This window comes from Ischnura elegans, chromosome 5, assembly GCF_921293095.1.
Source record: "Ischnura elegans chromosome 5, ioIscEleg1.1, whole genome shotgun sequence".
Taxonomy (NCBI): domain Eukaryota; kingdom Metazoa; phylum Arthropoda; class Insecta; order Odonata; family Coenagrionidae; genus Ischnura; species Ischnura elegans.
In genome coordinates, this window is record NC_060250.1 from 39,696,122 (window position 1) to 39,717,880 (window position 21,759).

Consider the following 21,759-nt stretch of genomic DNA (forward strand, 5'->3'; position numbering starts at 1 on the left):
GAGGCATATTTTTTTAATTTGTCTGTATTGAAAGGGGTTTTAATTTGCTGCCTATAATTCGCTAAGGAATTCTTTTCCGTGGCAAATTTTTACTTTTTCAATATTCTGCGCGGATTTTCTCTTATTTCTGTTTCTCATTCGAAAAAAATCTGGCCAAAGCCTCATGAAATTTGTTTTTAACACGGTAGTTGAAACTTAGCACTGTTATCACCAGCACAGTATTCCATATGATGACGCTAACTATATTTTCATAGGTTACTTTTTCTGGCAAAGTAAATGGCCTCGAAGTTGTTATATTTTCACAAAAGTCGACTGCATTGAATCGCTTTCCAAATTTCGCCAGATGTAATTCGCTTACTTTACACCTGTTGTACGCATTCAAAATAAACAGAAACTGCACAACGTTATTGTAGAAGGCAGGGGCGGATCCATGATTTCTTTCTGGGGGGGCACAAGCAAGGCCGTATCCAGGGTTTCGTTCTGGGGAGAGGAGTACAAGGATACCCCGTAATACAAAACGAACGCAATGATAACAGGACCGTATTAAAAATCTTGCATATTTTTTAAGGATCTGGGGTGGGCACGTGCCCCCCTGACCCCCCTAGACCATCCTATGGTGGAAGGTGTTTGTCATCTATACTCGTTGAATTTCTTGGCTAAATTGTCGTATTTTACACAGATACGAAGCAAAACCTGGAACCTGATTTTCGTCCAATTTTTGTGTTTGTATTGTGAAACAAAGATTAGATTTTTTGGTCCTTTTTCCACCATATTCTCTCTTTGAGGATTTACAAATATATAAATTGAGAAGAGGAAATTCATAAACACGAGGCTGATGAACAGTTGACCTGTTAGGCCTCTTCATTTGCCTTCCCACCACGTGCTTTCTTCGCCAGTCGCACGTGGGTGTTTCCGTTGTCCCGGTTACCCAGCAAGTTGCCTCCGCAGAAGTATTCAAGCAGAATGGCACTACTCGCTGCTGCAGAGCAGGGATGGCAAGTGAAACGAAATGAAAATGTTTCGTTTGGACCCAGAGGGAAACGAAAATACGAGGCCTAGGTTTAGTTTCGTTCCCGCACCAAATTAAAATCACCAAGGTATTAAGTTTCGACCCGCGACGAAATTTTACTCCCGGGAACGAAACTAAATTAATCGAAACTCCGCTACCCATAGTTAAGTTTCGATCCCAAAAGTTGAGTGGAGGGGAAAGGTAGGAGTATTTTTGACCAATTGCGTGTGACATACGTGTAGAGAGTTTAAAACAATGAGCTTAAAATTCGAATTTCACATTCGCATTCACCGTTCTCCTGTTTGTGGTTAAAATATGAGTGCCTCATGCATCTGATGGCGTACCTCTACTTCATTCAACCATACTCCGTACTAGGTGTGTCGAAACTTAACTGTTCAAAGGTGAAGCACGTGGCCCCTCTTGTGCGAAACATTATCTGCGTTTCGTTTCGTCCCAGAGGTTTAGTTTAGTTTCGACCCGAAGTAGTTTTGACTCCGATTTCGTTTCGATCCTGAGTTTAGCTCCCCGGGTTTTCTTTTTCCTTTCGTTACTACATTTCGTTCCCGGGAAGGAAACTATTTAAATGTTTTGGTTTAAACTTTAAGGTTGATCCGTCTTCTTTTCTGGGTTTTCATGAGGCTTCTCTTCTTTCCTATTCTTCTCAGGACTTCCTCATTACGGGGGATTGGGTTGGTGTGAGGGCAAGAGTGTTGGCTTCCTACCCTGTGGGCCCGAGTTTAAGCCCAGGCGGTGGCAGGGAATTATCAGAGATTCCCCGATTCATGCCTGAATGTTGTGTGGAGGGTATTTCCAGCGCAACACTCCGTCCGTCGGATGGGACGTTAAGCCGTGGTCCCCTTGGCGTATTTCGTTAAGGATTAAATTCACTAACTCTTGATTTACTTTGTGGTATTCCATTATAAGTTTTCCTGGATATCACACAATTACTTATACCACTTATTTTTTACAGAGCGCGACCCGGGTTTCAATGAATTATCATCATTTTCAGGCGCAAATTATGATTTATCTTATTATTGTTACCTAGTCAAAGTTAATCCTAGTTTAGTTGTTTTTAAAATTCATCAAGTAACTAGGTAACTATAATAAGATAAACAAATCATAATTTGCGCCTGAAGATGATGATAATTCGTTGAAACTCGGTTCGCGCTCTGTAAAAAACAAGTGGTATAAGTAATTGTGTGATATCAGGAAAACTTATTTCGTTAAGAGTAGGCTAATGCCAACGCCGCACAGTGGGCTGAAATCGAAAAAAGCTGGCCAAAAATGATTTTTTTCACTTTTTAATTTGGAAAAAAGTATTATATTTTCAAATTACAGAATAATCAGTGACCATATTACTGAAATAATTTTATTCATAACTCATTTTTTTAAAGCAGGAGACGTCTGTGAATTTAATGAAAAATTATCTCAAAATTTTTTTCCCATATTTTGAAAAAATTGACTGAAGTTTTTTGATGCTGTTGCGTTATGTTTTAAAATGCCTAATTTTAAACCATTCCATAATAAAAATGAACATTTTCATAATTCGTTGTAGTGAAAGTTTTTATTATAGCGATAATTTTTATTGCTTTTATTTAAACAATAAAAATGTCCTATTTTTCATGTATTTTTAACATAATGTAGAGAAAAAGTTGATGTTTTTCACTTTGCTTCACAAAGTGTTTAGCACCACATTGTAAAATAAAGTGTCAACTTTAGTTATCAATTGAAAAATCCTGTCCCAATTTGCCACCCCGCCTCTCCTGTCAAGTTATGTGCGTGTATGTCCAACCGCCCGACGCGGTGGTTTGATGCGAACATTTGTTCAGACTTAGCTGTGGCAGAGGATAATTCGCTAAAAGTGAGACGAAACTACACTTACATGCACTGCATACATTTAGCATGCCATATTAGTCTTATTGTTCTATTTTTCTAAGCGCACATTACAATTTCCTTCATGAGACATATAAACGACTCAACGATTGCGCTGGCAGACCAGATTCTTGTCTCGGGAAGCGGGCAGCTGCAAAGCATTAATTCTTGGAAAACCCAATTCTAACCACTATAAACTCGCATATTCTGATATCCGTACTCTCCTAGGCCATACGTAGCAACCATCAGCTCAAACACTGAAAAGGGCACACGTGTGGCGGCGCGCCGCCGCGCCGCAACGGCGGGCACTACCCTGCCGAACGCGTTAATCCCTATTGTACCCGAAAACCCAACCACTGTGTTATGATTCTTATCTAGCGTTAAAGAAGTTCTGTACTCGTTTCATAACTGTCCCTCTCTAGAAATTCCATTTATTGCTTTATAGCCTCGGTCTATGAAAGGGTTTTTGGACTGTTGAGGATCGCTTCCCTTCGACATCCGTGCAAACAATTTTCTACGAAGTAGCTCACACGGGGTTTTCCACAAATGCTTCTTTTCAATTGGTTGAAAACTATTATCTTTTACGATTTTACCGAGAAAATTAGTGATTTTGTCTTCGTAAGTGCGAAAGGATATGAGTGCTAGCGCTACGGATGCGAAAAACCAGGGTTTATTTCCCCTAAGTATACCTTGAAATTTCAGCGTTGAGGCCGAACTACTACTAGCGAAGGATATCTCGGAACGATAAAAAGGTACGTTTTCCAAGTAAAATCTCTGTGATCGTGTGTATTATTCAGAGAATTAAGTTCTAATTTCGATTTCCTTGCCCGGTGGTTTAAATTGTTGATATTTTGGATGAGAGAAAACGGAGCGCATGAAAGTAACCCGCAAAGAAATACATGACGTTATTGTTAATGAAAATGTAAATTCGCCGTCGTCAAAACGTAAATTGGCCCTTCAATATCTTTATGGTAAGTTAAACTTGGGGAAAGACGAGAAGACAAAGGAAATGTTGAAGAACTTCATGAATAAATACTTTTTCAATAGGTATATCTAGAAATGGAAAGAATGCAAGAGAACCAGTTTGTAGTAAAATGTCGATGCTGATTTGAGAAGGATAAACCGCTCCCAACAGATATGCATGAAACTCTTCTTGAGACCACTTGTTAAAGCATGGTCAAGGCACATTGATGGGAACACTGCCCAACGTTTTTTTTTCTGAACCTAAGCTAACATCAGAAATTACCGGTATGTTTACCACCAAAAACTCAAATTATATAGATTTTTATTTATTAATTCAAAAACTTGTTATGAATATTTAAAATTTTTGGAAGAAGGATTTGGTGAGGACTTTTTTCCTTTTTAAATAAGCATTAGCGAGGAACTCATCTCGAGGTTTGCCTCAATTTTAAAAGCTCTGACATCTGCACCTGAGATAGATTATGCCAATTTCAGCGAGTACTGCTCAGAAACTGCACACCTTTTCGTGGATTTGTATCCGTGGTACTACACGCCCCCCACGGTGCACAAATTGCTGTTTTATGGAGCATCAATGGCCATGGCAGCAGTGCTTTTAATTGGCCAACTTTCGAAGGAAGCTTTGAAATATCGCCACAAAGATGTCAGAAGATTCCGAGCGCACCACACGCGAAAAATTTCGCGCTGAACTGAAAGGAGATATCTTTTCCGAAGGCTTCTCCTTACTTCGGATCATCTAATATCCAATAGTTATGTACGTACAAATGCTAAAAGAAATGTTTCAAAGGATATACGATACTTACTTGTATTGGAAGAGCCAACTGGTAGTGGACAGAGATGAGGACAGTGACGGCTGGGAATCCGATGAAAACTGATAGTGGCTGGCAAATTTATCCCTTATGTTTTCTTATGTTTTATATATTTATGTTAATTTATTATGGTTCTTAAATAATTTTGTGGTATTTTGGTTTATGGTATAAATTGTTTGCGAAGTGCTTTCTTATGTGTGTTCTTTAGGACAAAATGTTGACGCAAAGTTAGTTGACTAAATCACTAATGTTTAAAAAATAATTTTATGTATTTATTATGAACATTTTTATTTAAATTATTAAATTTAATGTTAAACTACTTACTGTTTTATTCCTAGCTATTAATTTCAATTAAATGTTCCCTCTTTACTGAAGCGGTCCAAATAGTCGATTTTTGGTTTTTTTCCGTCTCCGCGTATTTGTTTAAAAAAACTCCCCGGATTAATTTTTCGGCAAAATGTCTTTATAATTATGTTATATAGCCTAAGTAAGAATAGGAGGAAAAATTTCATCGAGCTAATTGTAAAAATATGGAAGATATGATTTTTGGCCAGCTTTTTTCGATTTCAGCCCACTGTGCGCCGGGTTTCTCTCCATCCTTCCTTACCATACCCTTCCCTCAAGGCGCAAAAGACCTTAGCTGTCGGTCGCCTCCTCAAAATACCATGCAATACTCCCTCATTACTTACTCGGCCGATCCATTTGTCAACGAAGTAAATTTTCCAAATTATATCTTGAAAATACCTGAGCTACCGCCAATTTTATCTTTGAAATAAATTTCGACATCTGCTTGGGCCTTATCCGAGAGTGCTCTTCTTCGAGAAGTCTTCACCGACTTCCATTCGTGGCGGCTTTGCCCCGGGGACTCCGTCACGCTTCAACCGCATTCGCCTCGCCCACTCGAGCGTGCTGTGGCATGACTCGACGCGCGGCCATCTCGAGGAGTGTTCCAACGTTAAGTGGTGTCTCCCTTCAGTGGCGCAGCGATGGGGGGGGTTTTGAGGGATGAAACCCCCCCAGAGCTCTGAGAAATTTTTAAGTTTAATCCATTGTACTTAATTGGATTGATATTACTAATATAATAGTGTAAGGATTAATAAATTATCCCTCAGAAAGCCGTAAAACTCACCATTTTGAACCATTTATCTTAAAATTCCGCAATTTATTAATCTCGCACCTATTGCTTATCCTGGTGGGTATTCCATACCCCCACACACTCCGGTATTAGTTGCATCTAAACCCCCCCCCCCAAGGCTCAATTCCTGGCTGCGCCCCTGTCTCCCTTCGCCCGCCACACTCACTCCATGGAACGGCGCATAACATGTGTGCGGTGCGCGCGCACGCAGCGAATTTCTTGTTCTTTGCAATACTCAAATCCTAGCTTTACAGCTGACTAATGAGGTTTCTTCAAATGTTGGTAGTTGTCAAATCAAAACAGTATGGTCAAGGCCGGATCCATGATTTTTCTGGGAGGGGGGGCCTTCCACCCAGTGGGCTCGGGTTCAAATCCCGGCGGTGGCATAGGTTATTTCAGAAGTTGCCTGATACATGCTTGAGTGCTTCGTGCGGGGCATTTTAAGTACAGTACACCGTCCGTCAGATGGGACGTTAAGCCATGGTACCCTTGGTGCTTTTCGTTAAGAGCAGGCTAATGCCGACGCCGGGTTTCTTTCCACCCTTTCTTCTTTACCCATCCTTATGGCGCAAATGACCTCAGCTGTCGGTCGCCTCCTCCAAATACCATACCATGGTACTAGGTTGTCAGCATTTGCCTATCTCTTCTTTATTTTCTCTCGCACAGTGAACAAACGTGCGTTTATTTTCCTTAATTTGATATTTTTTATGATTAGTATTGAATTATTTAAAATAAAACTATTATTTGGAGTAATTTTTAGCCATGCTAGTATGCTATAGACCGTTCACGATCAGTGAAAGCTGTATTAATGAAAAACTAAAAATGGTTCGTTTCACGCCTACTCGGTCTAGATTTAACCATTGATCTCCATAGTTTTGAAAACTTGTTTTCATCAAGAGGTCATATTTTATGCGTCCTTTCTGCCGAGTTTATTCTAGAGAGCATTTTCTGACCGCATTGTCGGTTAGTTGGATGTCCGACCGAATATCTTCGCCTTCCTCACTATCTACCGCCGCTAAATTCCTTTCTTTACTCCCCTATCTAATCTTCTGTTGTTTATCTTATTCTCCCAATCCAAGCCACTTTTTATCCTTCTTCATACTCGGAAACCTCAAATGGTTAACTTAGCCAAATATACATTTGTTGATATCGTATTCGTGCCTCAATTTCGTTGATATCTCACCATGTTACCTTTAATTTTACAGTAAATCATTTGATTTCTATGATAGTGAAATTATATAATAAGATAATGCGTTTATAATTTAGTAATGGAACAAGGCGGCATTGGATACATTTGTATTAAAGTTGCTATAATGGCATGCGACTCATCAAAATATCCCAATTACTTGAAGGAAAGATCAGGTGCGGATCCAGGATTTCTCTTTGGGGGGGGGGGTGGCACAAGCAAGGCCGTATCCAGGATTTTGTTCTGGTGGGGGCACAAGGATACCCCGTAATACAAAACGAACGCAATGGTAATGGGACCGCATTAAAAATCTTCCATATTTTTATGTGTCTAGGGGGGGGCACGTGCCCCCCCTTGATCCGCCTATGGGAAAAATTGTCAATGCCTACGGTTTTCACGAAAATAATGCAGTGTGTGAAATTTCATGTACTCAGGTATTACTTGTATTTTTAATTGAGGCGTCAAAGCACCCTTCAGTATCAATATCTGAAGCGTAATTCCCGAGGTAATTAATTATTGGCTGTATTAAGTCCGTGTAATTGATTCAGTTAAATTTGAAATTCAAATATCAATAATATAAGACTGCATTCCTTGAGTTTCATCTTGTCTTTTGCAAAATTACAACGTGGTTAAACTCGAAAAATACAGCCTGCATTATCAGCGCACCTAGGAAGCCTTGGCACCAAGTTCGACAAATATCATATGAACATGTTTTTCTATCCGCGTTTTTGAAATATTTGAATTGCTACTTGATTTATCAGTTATATTGTATATTTGAGTCCCTGTTATTTTAAATCCGTGCACAATCCAACGAAAAGAAATTATAACCTTGAAATGTGGCCCAGTAATCTCTCCGCGTAGTTCACGAGCCTTTCGCTGCTGGCTGTTGCTTCCCGCCTCCCAATCGAAACTTTTCTCCTTCGTTCTCGACGTCCGGTAATAGTTTTAAGAGCGCTCACTAGTTGGCGGTACTGTTGGTGACATAGCCATCTGTCGGCTGAAGCTCACGTCTTTCCTTGTTTGCTCGATAAATATAGCCCGCGAACCTGTGGTCGACAAATTTTGTATGTAGGTGAAATTTTCGAAGATTAACCGCAATTACCTACATTATTCATAATTACGATATGAAAACTCATTATTTGCTCGTTTAAAGGTATCAGAGCTTTTTCTGGATTATATAATTAACTTTTAATTTTCTGCGCTATTCACTACGCTATTTGAGTTTTTATAGAAGACAAGATTATCAATTATAAGGTATAATATTATTTACTTTACTATATAATAATATGTAGTTATGTAAACAATAAAACTAAACAAATAATCATATCGCGGTGCATTATCATCAATTCAAAACATAAAAAATCTGTTATAATTAAAGATTATCAAAGGTAACAGTATTTCTGATGCTCAAGATAACTTTTGGGTGACAGTGCCTTATTTGCAACACCTCCAAATGAATCTCCCCCAAATATTTCCAAACTGAGGCTTATAATTAATGGTAATGAATTGTTTCCTTGTAGTTCATTGATAAAATTGAGTGTCTCAGTCTTACTGTTTGAAGCATAGGAATGGAAATTGACATGAGGATGAAAATATTGATTAGTATGATATAAGTATTAAATCTGCAAGAAATTTTTGCACTTTTGCTTAGCACAGCTTTTGGTGATATTTTTTCTACTACTCCGGTAATTTGCTTTGTGTCGTTTCAGTGAAAGCCAGGTTCATGGCGCAGAATGAGCACTCGTTAATAATAAGGATTCATGCTATTTTTTTCAATAAAATTGCTATCATTTTAATTGTATCGTTTATGAAAATGGTGAATCACTTGTTTTAGTTGGCCAGGTATTTGATGCTGTAAAATTAGATAATTATTTACTGGCGTCCTCTAGCAATCATTCACAATTGTAGTGAAGTGACTAATTCATAAGCGTAGGTTTTTATTAATGCTGCGCATTGTGAGTATGCAAGTGTATACTTTTTGTGCACCAAAGAAATGTAGAAATTAATTGATAGTATCCTCGGTGGTATGCAACCTGTACAAGTAAATAATATTGTGGTAGCATAATCGTCAAGGATACAATAGTACATTTCTCTACCGGCTAGCCGCGGCTACATTTGAAATTTTGTAAGTACCCTCGAGTTGAATGAGGCCTACAAGTAAATTCGTCAACTGTTTAGGCTCGGAAATAATCTCGCATGAATGAAAACCATCCTTCCGTCAACAAAATCAGGAAATCTACATCTTTTTGGTTTGACTCGTGGTCCTGGGTAATATTTCCCCCGGAAATCCATTTTGCGGCCCTAATGATTGGCTGCCATTGCTCATCCATCCGTGACCCGCATCGAGAACTCCTCGTCGGAGCGTCTAGATGTCGGCTCACATCCACTGCTCCGCTCTGCTCCTCCTCGGCCTCCATAGGAGTAAGTGCGAATGTTCCCACGCTCCAAATCTATTTTGCAGATGTAAGGGCTCGGCATGGCTGTCCACCCGCCTTTTCGTTCGTTGGTGGTGTTGCTTAATCTAGCACTACATTTTAAATTCATCTTGTTAACAGAATCCTCTTGTAAAGCAATTAATTTTCAGTTTGTATGACCAAATTTATGCCCCATTTTAATTTAGAGGAACTCGGAATTCTACTCCAAAAATGAGGATTACCTGGTGTATGCTCAATGAGCATTCCTCATGATTTAAATGATAGAAATGTGGACATGAATTAAGTAATTTTAATTTTAGATTTTAAGGCTTCAAAAGTCAACTGATTCATTAGACGCAATGCAAGCACCTGATTTAAAGTACGCATTAAATAAATGAAATCAAATTATGGTTACGAGATAATTTTATTGGGGTAATACAATTTAATCCAATAATTTGAGACAAATATCTATAATGTTGGTACCGAGTTGTTTTCAATAAACAACGCCTATCCAAAAACCTATAAGTTGGCTTAAAATCTTCTATTGGCAGCCAAATAGTCATTTACTCAATTTTGAAGGTGTCGCCGCAATATTGGCAAACATCAAGTAATATTCAAGTCCTCAATTTATTCTAGGATTCTTCGAAATCGTTCGCTGCTACGTCACGTGCAAGCTAGCTCCAAGCATGCTTGGCAATTCGGACACGGCTGTAGTCTCTCCTTCCAATCATGCATCATACTCGCTTCCCATGTTATATCTCGTCTTTCCTACCCCCTCTTGGTCGGTGTTATCTCTCACGTTAATCCCGGATGGCACTTCGTTCCAACTTGCTCCTCAATCGCCTAAGTCATCCGAAGGGCATCTTCAATCATCTCCTCGTTTTGCGTCCACCTGCCAAGTGCCGCTCTGTTGGCAGGACTCTCCTTCCTTACTCGTGGGGTGCCACGCGCTGGATTCTTTCTCCCGCGGAATCAGAATTGGAAAACCACTGAAAAGAACTGGCACTTAGCCGGGGTTTATGGCTTTGGGGTCTTCAGTCCTTATAGCGACTACATACCTTACATCCCCACAGGAGACAACTAACCAAAGGCAGGCCCGTGCTGGTCCCCTTCCTAAGGCGGTGGGCGGCCTTTGTCTGAGGGCGCAGGCACTATGCAGGGGAAGAACGAACGGAATGACTCGGAATAAATTATACTAATTTAATTATTTTTTTGTTTACTGAAGACGGTATTCACTATCCTGTTAAATGAGACATGACTGTAATCAAGTTAATAGCTCAATGCTGGCATTCTGACTGTAAAATTTGTCAGTTTAAGAACAGGAGGGCAGCAAAGATATCCGGGCTGGAGGGCGCACCGGGATATGTCCTGGAGTCCCAGGGGCCCAGACTACGGGCCTAGCCGACGGGCATTATTCTTCTGACTTTATTATCTCTATCGTCTCAGGATCAACCTTTTGGAAGTTCATTTTATCGTAAATTAAAAGAAAAATATTTTTATATTTTACCTATTAATTTTCAGGTAGAGCTAGTTTAGAAGCAACGGCGTCGAAAGGTAAGTAGGTATGCGTACGGTACTTACGGCGACGTACGTAACTGGAAATGACGCCGCTGCGTCGAAACTAGTTGTACCTGAAAATAAATTGGTGGAATATAACAATTTATTTCTTTTCATTTACGATTTTGACTTCCTCTTCGCTATTGAAAGTTCAAGACTCAAACGAAGATCCAAGCGAATGTTTACCAATGTCACCCAATAATTCTCTTTCGTAATAAGGCCGTTGGATAGCTTGATAAACCAATTCAGATCACACAAACAACGAAATTATTATAGGGTATATCTCATACAAGTAATATCAAACCGTTTTTCTTTTTTTAATGTTGCAAATTTTATTTCAATTCCATTGTTTATTCTTTAGGGTATCTTTATTGTATATTATTTATGTATCAAAAGTTCATCTGGAAGACATTTTTTCTTACGCGAAAATAAGCACAGTATTACGATTGTATTTCTGAATGTGGGTTCTCCAAGCCTCTCGGATCACATAAAGTTCCAAAATTGGTTATTGTTCCTATGGCATTTAAATGATTCAACTGTTATAAAGAGCAAAAGATGTATTTTTATGTTTACAAAAAATAAACGAGGGAAATATTTTGAAAAAGATAAAAAATAATGTATTCTCATTTGTTAGATGAAATTTTCCCCCTAGTTACGCTGCGAATGCTTGTGTCGTAGCATTGGAACAAGTGTTGACTGGCTTCGCTCATCTCTCGTTCAATTCCTCCAATAGGTGTTTTCCTGGTGCCCTATTTTATAATTCTGGTGGTGTGCGGCATTCCCTTGCTGTATATGGAATTGGCTGTGGGCCAGTACACCCGTCGTGGGCCAATTGGTGCCCTCGGAAAGCTATGTCCTCTCTTCAAAGGTAAGTAAAACAACTTGCTCCTACTTTCTTCTCTAGATTCATATTTTCCCACTATGTTGAGAACGAATTTTACAATTTTATTTGAGATACATTTGCTCTAAAAGGGTCTAGCAGGTTAAGATTATGAAAAGTGCCCCCAGATATTTTGAAAAATAAAAATATACGCTTAAAGGGCATCAAAAATTGTGTTTCTCCTAAGTTTCAGGCCTCTACAATTGAAATTTCCCCCAAATAAATTGAAACACGATTTTTCGTTTTTTAACCATATCGCCACTTTTTTATTGTTTTAAAAAAACTCTTGATATAGGTATCCTTGTCGATTTAAGCCTTTACGTTCTACCATTCTAATTTTTTCAAAAATTTTTTGACTGAAAACAAAAATTTTACGTAAGCTTGAAATTTTCAAAATTAAATTTAAAATTTTAGGAAACAATAGACACGCCGAAAAAATATATGTTGTTGCCCCTACATCAAAGCATAATCCTAATTTTTTTAAGATTTTTAAAATTGGTGGAACACGGTCGTGGGTGACCTCTTCCTGACCCCCTTAATATTGTTTTAGCCACCTGCGAATTTGCCATCCAGGAAAAGCAAACTCCACCACTCTTGAATTATTTTGTAAATTTCAGCCAGAGGTTTTTTTTGAGCTTTGAACAAAACTTGATTGAATAGCATTGCTTTAAAATTGACTGAATCTTCAGTGACAGACTAATCACTGAACAATTTATTACTCAAGTAATAATGCTGACCCTACCATAGCACTGAAGGGATTGCTAAAGACAGCAAGGAAAAGTTGATGCTCCTTTCCACCAGTAGCATAGCTATGGGGGGGATGAGGGGATAGATCCCCCCCACAGCCTGAGAAAAATAAAAAAAATATTTAAAATTATAGTGTAGTTTCGACTGTGTAATAACTGTATAACTGTAGTGTAATAACTGATCTGCTTAAAGTTACATTTTAAGTGCCTTAATGATGTAAAATGTGTTTCCAGGCATGTCATTTTTCAAAAATTTTTCTGAATCCTGTTGCCTGGGAGAGGGGGGGTCGCACCTCCCACGCTCCCCCATTACCCCCAAAGCATATTCCTAATTACACCACTGCTCTCCTCGATTCCTTGCAGACAAGTAGCACTGGGGCAAATAGGTGCATCAGAAAAATATATTGCATTACTTTTTTATCACTTCTTAAATTTTGGGTGAATTATTCGGTTAAATTATTCTTGGGCATTTCCCTGGGGGAGCTCTTGCAGGCATTAAGCTCAGCAGCTGCTGGCACAATTATCTTTCTGGTTGCCAGCAAAGACGATGACTGTTTAGGTTGTTGTAATCTTCCAGCCCTGAAGCCTTTCTATGAACACATTTGCTGGATACCTCTTTTGTGCTCTCTCATGTTAATATACAATTTATTTTTTCATATATACAGGTGCAGGAATGGCCAGTGTTGTGATATCCTTCCTGATGTCAACGTACTACAATGTAATTATTGCGTGGGCCCTTTACTACTTTTTCACTTCATTCAAAACGGAGCTTCCTTGGAAAGACTGCGGGAATCGATGGAACACCGAAAACTGTTGGCATCCAACAGGGACAAAGGTATCTCCTGCATCTTCACAAGATGTTCATAAAGGTAATTCTGATCCCCAGCCCATACCTCCTTCTTTAATGTTGCTATATGGTATGATATTATGAGCAGGTGATGGAAAGCTTAGGACATGTGTGCCATGAGGGCAGGGAAGGAAATGGACATGGCTGCCTTTAAATGTGCATGCAAAATTTTATTTTGAATTTCTTGAGGGTTAAGCTGAACTAAAATTATTAGTATATAGATTGTGAAATATGTAGTGATATTCAACTTAAAATCATTTTTATTCTTCACAAACTTAAAAATAGAAAAGTTGATGCAAGAAGAGCAAAATTATAAATGCTAATAAAAAATGCTTAAATTTTCGATTTCTTTTATAAAATTATTATGAATCATTAAAAAAATACCATAATTACTGGCATTTACTGCGAAAATTTATCAGTAAGCAGTATCAACTTATCCAATGAAGCTAGACTAGATGTAAATTAATACCTCATTGAGCAGTCATTTACACTAATCTCCTTGCAATAATGCAATCTTGTTCTATCCGTAATAGTTATTTATTTATATTTTTCTTTTTTCTTTTCAGTCCCCCTCAATCCAACCAGTATTTCAGAGATGGCATCTAATGGGAACATTAGTTCTACGCTCATGACAGTGCTTAATGAATCTCGCTCCCCAATCCAGGAGTTTTATGAGTAAGTACATACCACTAATGAATATTTGTGGGAATCCCTTTATACTCTGGCAGTCTGTTAAGGCCATTTTCATTTGGCAATTAATATTTTCTAGTTTTTCATGTTATTATTTTTGTATTTGTGACGCTATTCGTAAGTTGAAATGCTATATGAAGCAGGATAGTCCATTCAATTGGTTCATAACCTCCTTAACTTACTTGAAAATAATAGTCATGCTCGGGCATAATGGTGGCAAATCATGATAATAAGCATGTTCAGCATCCTAAATTGAAAAGATTTGGGAGCAAAGAAAGGGTAGCAATCATATATGAAAGCCTTTATTTTCATTGATCAAAATATAACCCATTAAAATCAAAATTTTTCTGGCAAATGTCCTTTGGTTTTGGCATAAATTACTTTATTTTTCACTCATCATTAATTTTTTTTGCATTAGTTCGAAAAATAGATTATTATTTGCATTAATTAGAAAATTATTTCCCTTGTAATATTACTATATTTTATTGCTGTTAATTTCCTCATTTCTAATGAAAATTTTAAAGGAAAGGCACCCTTGTTGAAATGGTATACAAATGCACTTTACTTGTTTATAGTGCACTATTAAGCTTTGTCTTTCATTTTTGCTCACAACAAGGGCATGCATGTGTATGAGTTGATTTCTTTGATTTGGTCTCCTTTTACAGTTTTGAATGATTCATGAAAGAGGCTTGAAATTAATTCTATTTATGAAACAGTGATCATTTAAGAGCCATAATTGACACAAATATGCAAGTTTTCTTTGAAGTTTTTCCACAAAGTTTTAGGCTTGTATTAAATGTGAGCTCATGATATAAATTGCTTCTTTGATTTTGTACAGTCGTAAAGTTTTGCAACTGAGTGAGGGTATCGACTACCCCGGTGCCATGAGATGGGAACTAGTTGCCTGTCTCTTTGTTGCATGGATCCTTGTCTACTTTTCCCTCTGGAAGAGTGTGAAATCATCCGGTAAGGTGGTGTACTTCACTGCCACATTTCCATACATCCTGATTGTGGTGTTCCTGACAAGGGCTTTGACTCTAGAAGGAGCAGAGCTAGGACTGAACTATTTCTTCAAACCAAAGTGGGAACTCTTAGCAAATGCAAATGTAAGTTGGAATTGTATTAATTCATGTGTTAACCCTGTTTAATATTTAAATTTATCGTCTATGCAGTTCCAAGTGGCAGGTATCTAACTCTAGTATCCATCATTATGGAAATGAAAGTAAAAATCTAGTTCCAAAAATTTCCAGCTTTATTTTTTTCTTAATTTAGCCTTGAAACTTTACAGGAAATCTTTATTTTTTATTATATGGGATTTTAATGTTTAAAAATTCTGTACTCTAGCTTTCAGTGGTTCATATCTTTCGCTGGTTAATTCTCTAACAAGTACTCAACTAACTAACTAACTAATGCCACCAGTGGCAGCTAGTGCTTGTATGCCGAAGAGTTGCAGTCCATTGAGTATTTGAAAATAAGACACATAGAATCATCTCTGGATTCAACTGGAGTGATTTTGCTGTACTGATTAACTGCTGATGTATCACATTTTTAGAACTACCCCCAGATGAGGGATAGTGTGTACCGGCAGGTTCACAGACAACAAAAATTCGTGGGGATTCTGCTCATCCAGTAGAAAATGGAATTTTGGGCTCGCGCTTGCTTCATTAATAGTGAGCTGCATATCGAACGGTGCCACCCATCCAAAGAGTTTGAGAGTTAACAAAGCGTAAATTTTGGCCTCAGGGTAACAGCACTTGTTACACTTGTCTATTGGTACAACAAAGTTTTGTGCAGAGGTAATTACTTGTTCTGTGGAACAGTCTGGTGCCTTTAGTGCTTATTTAGGCAAAACTAAGTACAGTTGAACCTCGTTAAAGCGAGTACGGGCTATAGCGACACTCCCGCTATAACGAGAGATAGCCGATGCACCGTCAATTGACCCTATAATGAGCGTGTTAAAAAATTCGTTTTTACGACACCCTTTTGGTGCTGCCTCTCGCCATAGCGAGGGTTTCACCGCCGGAAGATTTTCATCAAGACTCTTTAACCTCTGTAATTTCTAGCGATCTGTTATATATTAAGTTAATGGAGTGCTCAGTCTCAAATTTATGTGGTAAACTGTCGTTCGATAAATAAGTAGTTAATTTTGGTGAAGCGAAAAACCTCCGGTAAAGCGACAATTCGCTATAGCAAGTGTTTATTAGTACACCGTGGGGTGTCGTTATATCGAGGTTTCACTGTACATACTTCAGAAAGTTTTACTAGAAAGTGTACAGCCATGATTGGGTGTGTCGATCCAAAATTAGGAATGCCCCTTTTTGTGTATTTGCTCTTTGGTGACTTCATTTCGACATAATACATTTTGGGGTGGGGAGTTGAGGAGGGGGCAGCAGAGGGGGATGATGGGAAGGGGGGTTGCTCATAGCTGATTATCTAGACCAGCTGTCACTGAGTGCCAACCTTGGTTTCTTCTTGATTGACATATTTTTTATCTTATTTTTTTATTATATATATTGCTATCATTTTTTGGTTTCCCCTCCAAGTATAGTAGTACAATCCCCTCAAAAATTTCAATGTCCCAGTTTGCACCATTAAACCTCCCCCTTTATATAACACCTTATTTTCTATTATTTGCTGTAAAATTTTGTACCTAGTATTTATGTTTTTCTTGTAATAAATTTTTGTTGTTGTTTTTAAGTTTCATTTACTTCATTTTTTAAATTATATTTTATTTTGTGTTGTTTCTCACCAGTAGAAATTTAAATCCCTAATGTATTTTTTTCTTTTTTCAAAGCATGACATCTTAGTGTCATTGTTGCTATCAATGAGCATTCAGATCAAGTTATTCTCAGCTAATACCTACCTACTGTAGCTCTTTAAAAACAAATTGTGTCATTCAATAATCTTGTGTGGAATGTTAACCTCATTTTATATTTGTTCTTTTCATTTTTTTGTTTTATTAATTTATTTTTTATCTTGATATTTTTATTTTTTGTTTTGATTATTTTTTCTGTTTTTGATTTGGTTTTTTGTTCATTAATCAGGTATGGGTGAATGCTGCTGCTCAAAATTTCAACTCTATCGGTATTGCATTTGGTTCTGTGATTTCTTTTGCCAGTTACAATCGCTTCCACAATGAAATTTTAGTGGATACGCTTGCAATTTCTTCGATTAATGCTGTGACAAGTCTTTTAGTTGGCATGTTTGCATTTGCCACCATTGGAAATATTGCTACTGAGCAAGGCAGCACTGTTGAAGCAGTCATTACAGATGGTGAGGAGTTATAATTGGAAATTTTTATTTCATGATAAACCATAATTCACTCCACAGCCCCATTCATGTAATAGGATGTGCATGGAAATATTAATCATTAAGATACATCAAGGTTTCTAATTTGGAAATCATAATCGTAATAGAAAATTAGCCAATTAAATGAATGCATGCTTAATAATTCAGCCTGAAAGTTTTGCATTACGAGACATATTGAAATTTCATGCTTGATTTTCCACTATAGAATCAAATACATATTTTTGCTAGCATGCTATTCAAATAGTTTTAAATGATGGCTCGGTTTGGAGTGGTTGATGTTAGTCAATTGAAATTTAATTGGTGGTGAACAGTACAGAATGTAGAAGCGTTACATCTCAATTCTATTGAGTTCCTTTCACTATTTTAATTAATTTTAACTTTTTGTGCAATTCCCAAGCAGTGCTTGGGCTTACCCATTTCCTAGAGGCATGGAGGGTGAGATCCCTTCCTAATAGGGTTCACAGCTTCTGCAGCCTGTTATGTTGCCATTTTTCCTCGACTTCTACTTGTTTTTTTGATAGAATGTTTTTATATTTTGCTCCAAATAGTATCTCTTTTTACTCTTAAATTCATCTAATATAACTTTAAAACAGCTTGTAAAACCTCAGAAATATTTAACAAAGTCTTACTGATTTGATCAATACTTAAAAAACAGATGTTGGCAGTTCAAGGGCACATGTAAGAACTACAGTACAGAAAGTGTTGATTTTCAAATAGAAATCCTTCATAAAATTATTAACTTTTACCTCTCTATTTCTAGGCCCTGGCTTGGTGTTTGTGGTGTATCCTCAAGCATTGGCAAAAATGCCTGTTACGCAAGTGTGGGCTGTTTTCTTCTTCTTCATGCTACTCTGTCTTGGTCTGGACAGCCAGGTAAAGTTTAATCAAGGGTACAGTCATCTACTTATGTATGTACATATATAGGCATTGCATTTATGATACCATCTTTGCCTGTCATAAAGTGCTCTGAGAAAAATAAGTTCTTTCAGGGGGTAGGCTTGGGGTGTAAAAGAGAAAATCTAAAGACACATAGAGAATCAAAATTTCACCCTTTTGGTTTGTAAAATTGTGTTATAACTTTGTATTTTTGTGTGATTTACTCCATGGGGGAAGTGTTCTGTGAAAACTTCATTTGACTTGGCTGGGATTGAGCTTCTGAGCATGATTTGTCTATTTCTTGTTTTTGAAATGAGGCTAATGTGATATTTTATTCCTTTTCTTACAGTTTGCCATAGTGGAGGTGGTGGTTACCTCCATCAAGGATGGTTTTCCCAATTGGATCAAGCGCAATCTGAAGTGTCATGAGGTGGTTGTCCTTGTGGTGTGCATTGTTTCCTTCTTGTTTGGCCTGCCAAATCTGACACAGGTATTTAATCTATGCAATCTCCATTTGCTATGACGTATTATACATAGTTTCTAAAAGTTGAGCCCATGTGGAAAATGAAGGTCTTAATCAATGGAAGAATCCATAAGAGATTTTTCCCCACACACAAATAGATCAACACTTAAAAGTTGGAATTTTCCTTGAATTATGCAAATCATTCCTAAATGGATTTGCATAGGTAGGCAGCGATTCTTCCGGGTTTCCTTCCACATTTATCCATTTTACTGGATAATATTTCGCCAACACTTCAGTTGGCTTCCTCAGGTCAACTGAAGTGTCGATGCAGAATTTTGGTCATCTTTGTTTACACTCTGTTTGGTGCCTATTTTGTGGGGGTGTGTCCTGATTGGTGAAGATCTTTGAAGACTAGTTTCCATGCCCTGGAGAGAATGTAGCCGTCTTCATGGTTGAAGTTTTTGGGTTTTTTTGGCAATTTCAATTGCCTCCCTGATGATCCTTGGGTAATGGCGGCCTTCTTTATTCAATAGAGAGGCATTGTCGAAGTCAATATTGTTATTCTTCAGTGGACCTGAGGAAACCAACTGGAACGTTGGCAAAATATTGTCCAGTAAAATGGATTAACGTGGAAGAAACCCAGAAGAAACGCTGCCATAATCTCCATGGAAGCCTACTTGGAAACTATGGATTTAAATACTTTTTTGTATGTAATGTATGTGATAGATATCAATATTCGATAAAAAATCAATGCTCACATGAGAAATTTTAATCATTAATATAAAGGACCCTCCAAATTTTTACACCATTCTCCATTGTAAATGTCAATAGTTCCATGTACAATCTACATCATACCTGAATAGGATCTATATACCTTTTGGATAACCTGTTTTACTTTGAAGAATCCTTAACAAAATGTACCTGACTATGGGCATAACTGAGAAAAGACAAGGGGATATATGTATATCAGCTTCTTATTGATATTTTTGGTCTGCAGAGCTACAGCTGATACATATGTATATGTATTGGTGGCTTGTAAGAAAGGAGGATTATTTTTCTGTTATGATCACATTTCATCAGAGAATTTATTTATAATGCTATAATGTACATTTGAAAAATATTTTATAATTTTTAAGAGGTTTAATTTATTTTTTAACTTATAATATGAAATAGGATAGGACTTTTTATGACTTATATTGGGATGGGGATCAATTCTCTTGTTCACCCTTTCTCCTGACTACATCATTGAATTAACCCATTAACAACTGTTATTTATATTTTAGGAACACTTTAGCCATATATTTTATTTATATTTTTATTTATTTTCAGGGAGGAATATACTTCTTTCAGCTCATTGATCACTATGCGGCATCGATTTCAATAATGTATTTAGCATTTTTTGAGGTCATCGCAATTTCTTGGTTTTATGGGGCTGATCGGCTGTGCCAAAATGTTCTTGAGATGACTGGAAGGATGCCTTCATTCTTCTTTCGATTCTGCTGGTGGATTGCTGCTCCTGTTCTCATTATGGTATGCATTGCAATACCCTCTTATATTTTTTCTTGTTTTACATTTCTGTCTGAAAACACTCTGTCTGTGAACTTCTTCCTGTTAACTTGCAAAACAAGTCACCCATTGAAAAAATTACTATTTGTAGCTTTTATGCTCAAAGCTATAATTTCCTTTTTACCTAAAGAATATGATGCATGGATAACTAAGGATACTAATAAATCAAAGGCTACCAATTTACATATTCTCTTTTATTATGTAGGAGGTACTTCCATAGCACCAAATGTAGGTAACTTTATGTGATATAGCTTATATGTAATAATTTGTTTCCGCTGTGGGTGTATTTTGACATCAATTATATATTTGTCATGCAATTGAATAGTACTAATAGATATGATGGTATAAAATTCATTCATAATTCGTAGAATATTGTTCTCCATAAAAAATATAGGGGCCATCCAGTAAGTTAAGTCTGATCTGGAAAATATGTGTTCCTGGAAAAAGTAACCATTTTTTTTATTTTTAACTTCAGGCAGTATGGGTGTTCAGCCTAATTGACTATTACCCACCAACATACAATAATAAGAAGTATGTGTATCCTCGTTGGGCAGAAGGGCTGGGTTGGGGAATGTCTTCCCTTTCCCTTGCTTGCATTCCTCTACTAGCGGCTGTTGTGCTCCTGCGAGCTGAAGGGAACACACTTTGGGAGGTGAGAACTTATTTATCAATAATTTTCATAATTTAATCTTTATGATCCTTTTTTGGGATGCTTGCTCACTACTGTTTGGGGCCAAGGAGTCAGGATTCTCCCCCTCCCCCCCTCGTCTTCGCCGTAAGAACTGGGGAGGAAGGAAGTCAAGTACCCTCACATCATCTCATGCGATTTATTCTTGTATTTATACAAATAATAATATATATGACAGAGTATCACTGCATTCTCTATGAAATTGGTCAAATAAAGTTCCCCGGTCTGAATTAATGTAATTAATTATGCACGTACATATATGTCCTTGCACCTGAGGTTAGTATTTCAAAGTATAATGGCAAAGATGGTGAAAATGTTGATATAAGTTCAGATGGTGGATCAGTAAAATTTAAAGATCATGGGATAGCTATCTAAAGGACAAAATTTTTACTGTAGGAGAGGCCGGCCACTATGAAAATGTATCATAATGATCTGTGGGCTGTAGATTAAATTTAATAAATATCCCAAGATTACAGTTAATTTTAAATAAATAATAAGAATATGTATTTATATACATTATATTTGGCTATATATAAATTAAATATATTTAGTAAAGGGGTGTTGTATCAGGCCAGAAAAATGTTCAATGCATATGTGTGGCTCACATGCTGTGGGTTGGCCTCCCTCGTTCTCTAAGGGTTTTAATGGAGTGGTCTTAAGGAGTCAATGGCTTTAGCCTTGTCTCATTTAAACTCTGCTTTCTGTAAGATCACTAAGTTAACCCTTTCACACTG

At 37.3% G+C, this 21,759-nt stretch overlaps 1 protein-coding gene across 2 annotated transcripts in view; it reads left to right on the forward strand.

Annotated features, from left to right (window-relative positions):
- Positions 1–21,759, forward strand: part of LOC124158753 (sodium- and chloride-dependent GABA transporter ine) — a 281,736-nt gene that overhangs the window by 258,283 nt on the left and 1,694 nt on the right. For both annotated transcript variants that reach the window (XM_046534026.1, XM_046534027.1), the window contains exons 3-11: positions 11,694–11,828; positions 13,252–13,455; positions 14,000–14,108; positions 14,962–15,229; positions 17,168–17,396; positions 18,193–18,305; positions 18,658–18,798; positions 20,101–20,301; positions 20,813–20,989. In XM_046534026.1, coding sequence (XP_046389982.1) covers positions 11,694–11,828; positions 13,252–13,455; positions 14,000–14,108; positions 14,962–15,229; positions 17,168–17,396; positions 18,193–18,305; positions 18,658–18,798; positions 20,101–20,301; positions 20,813–20,989 — 1,577 coding nt within the window. The remainder of the gene's footprint in view (positions 1–11,693; positions 11,829–13,251; positions 13,456–13,999; positions 14,109–14,961; positions 15,230–17,167; positions 17,397–18,192; positions 18,306–18,657; positions 18,799–20,100; positions 20,302–20,812; positions 20,990–21,759) is intronic.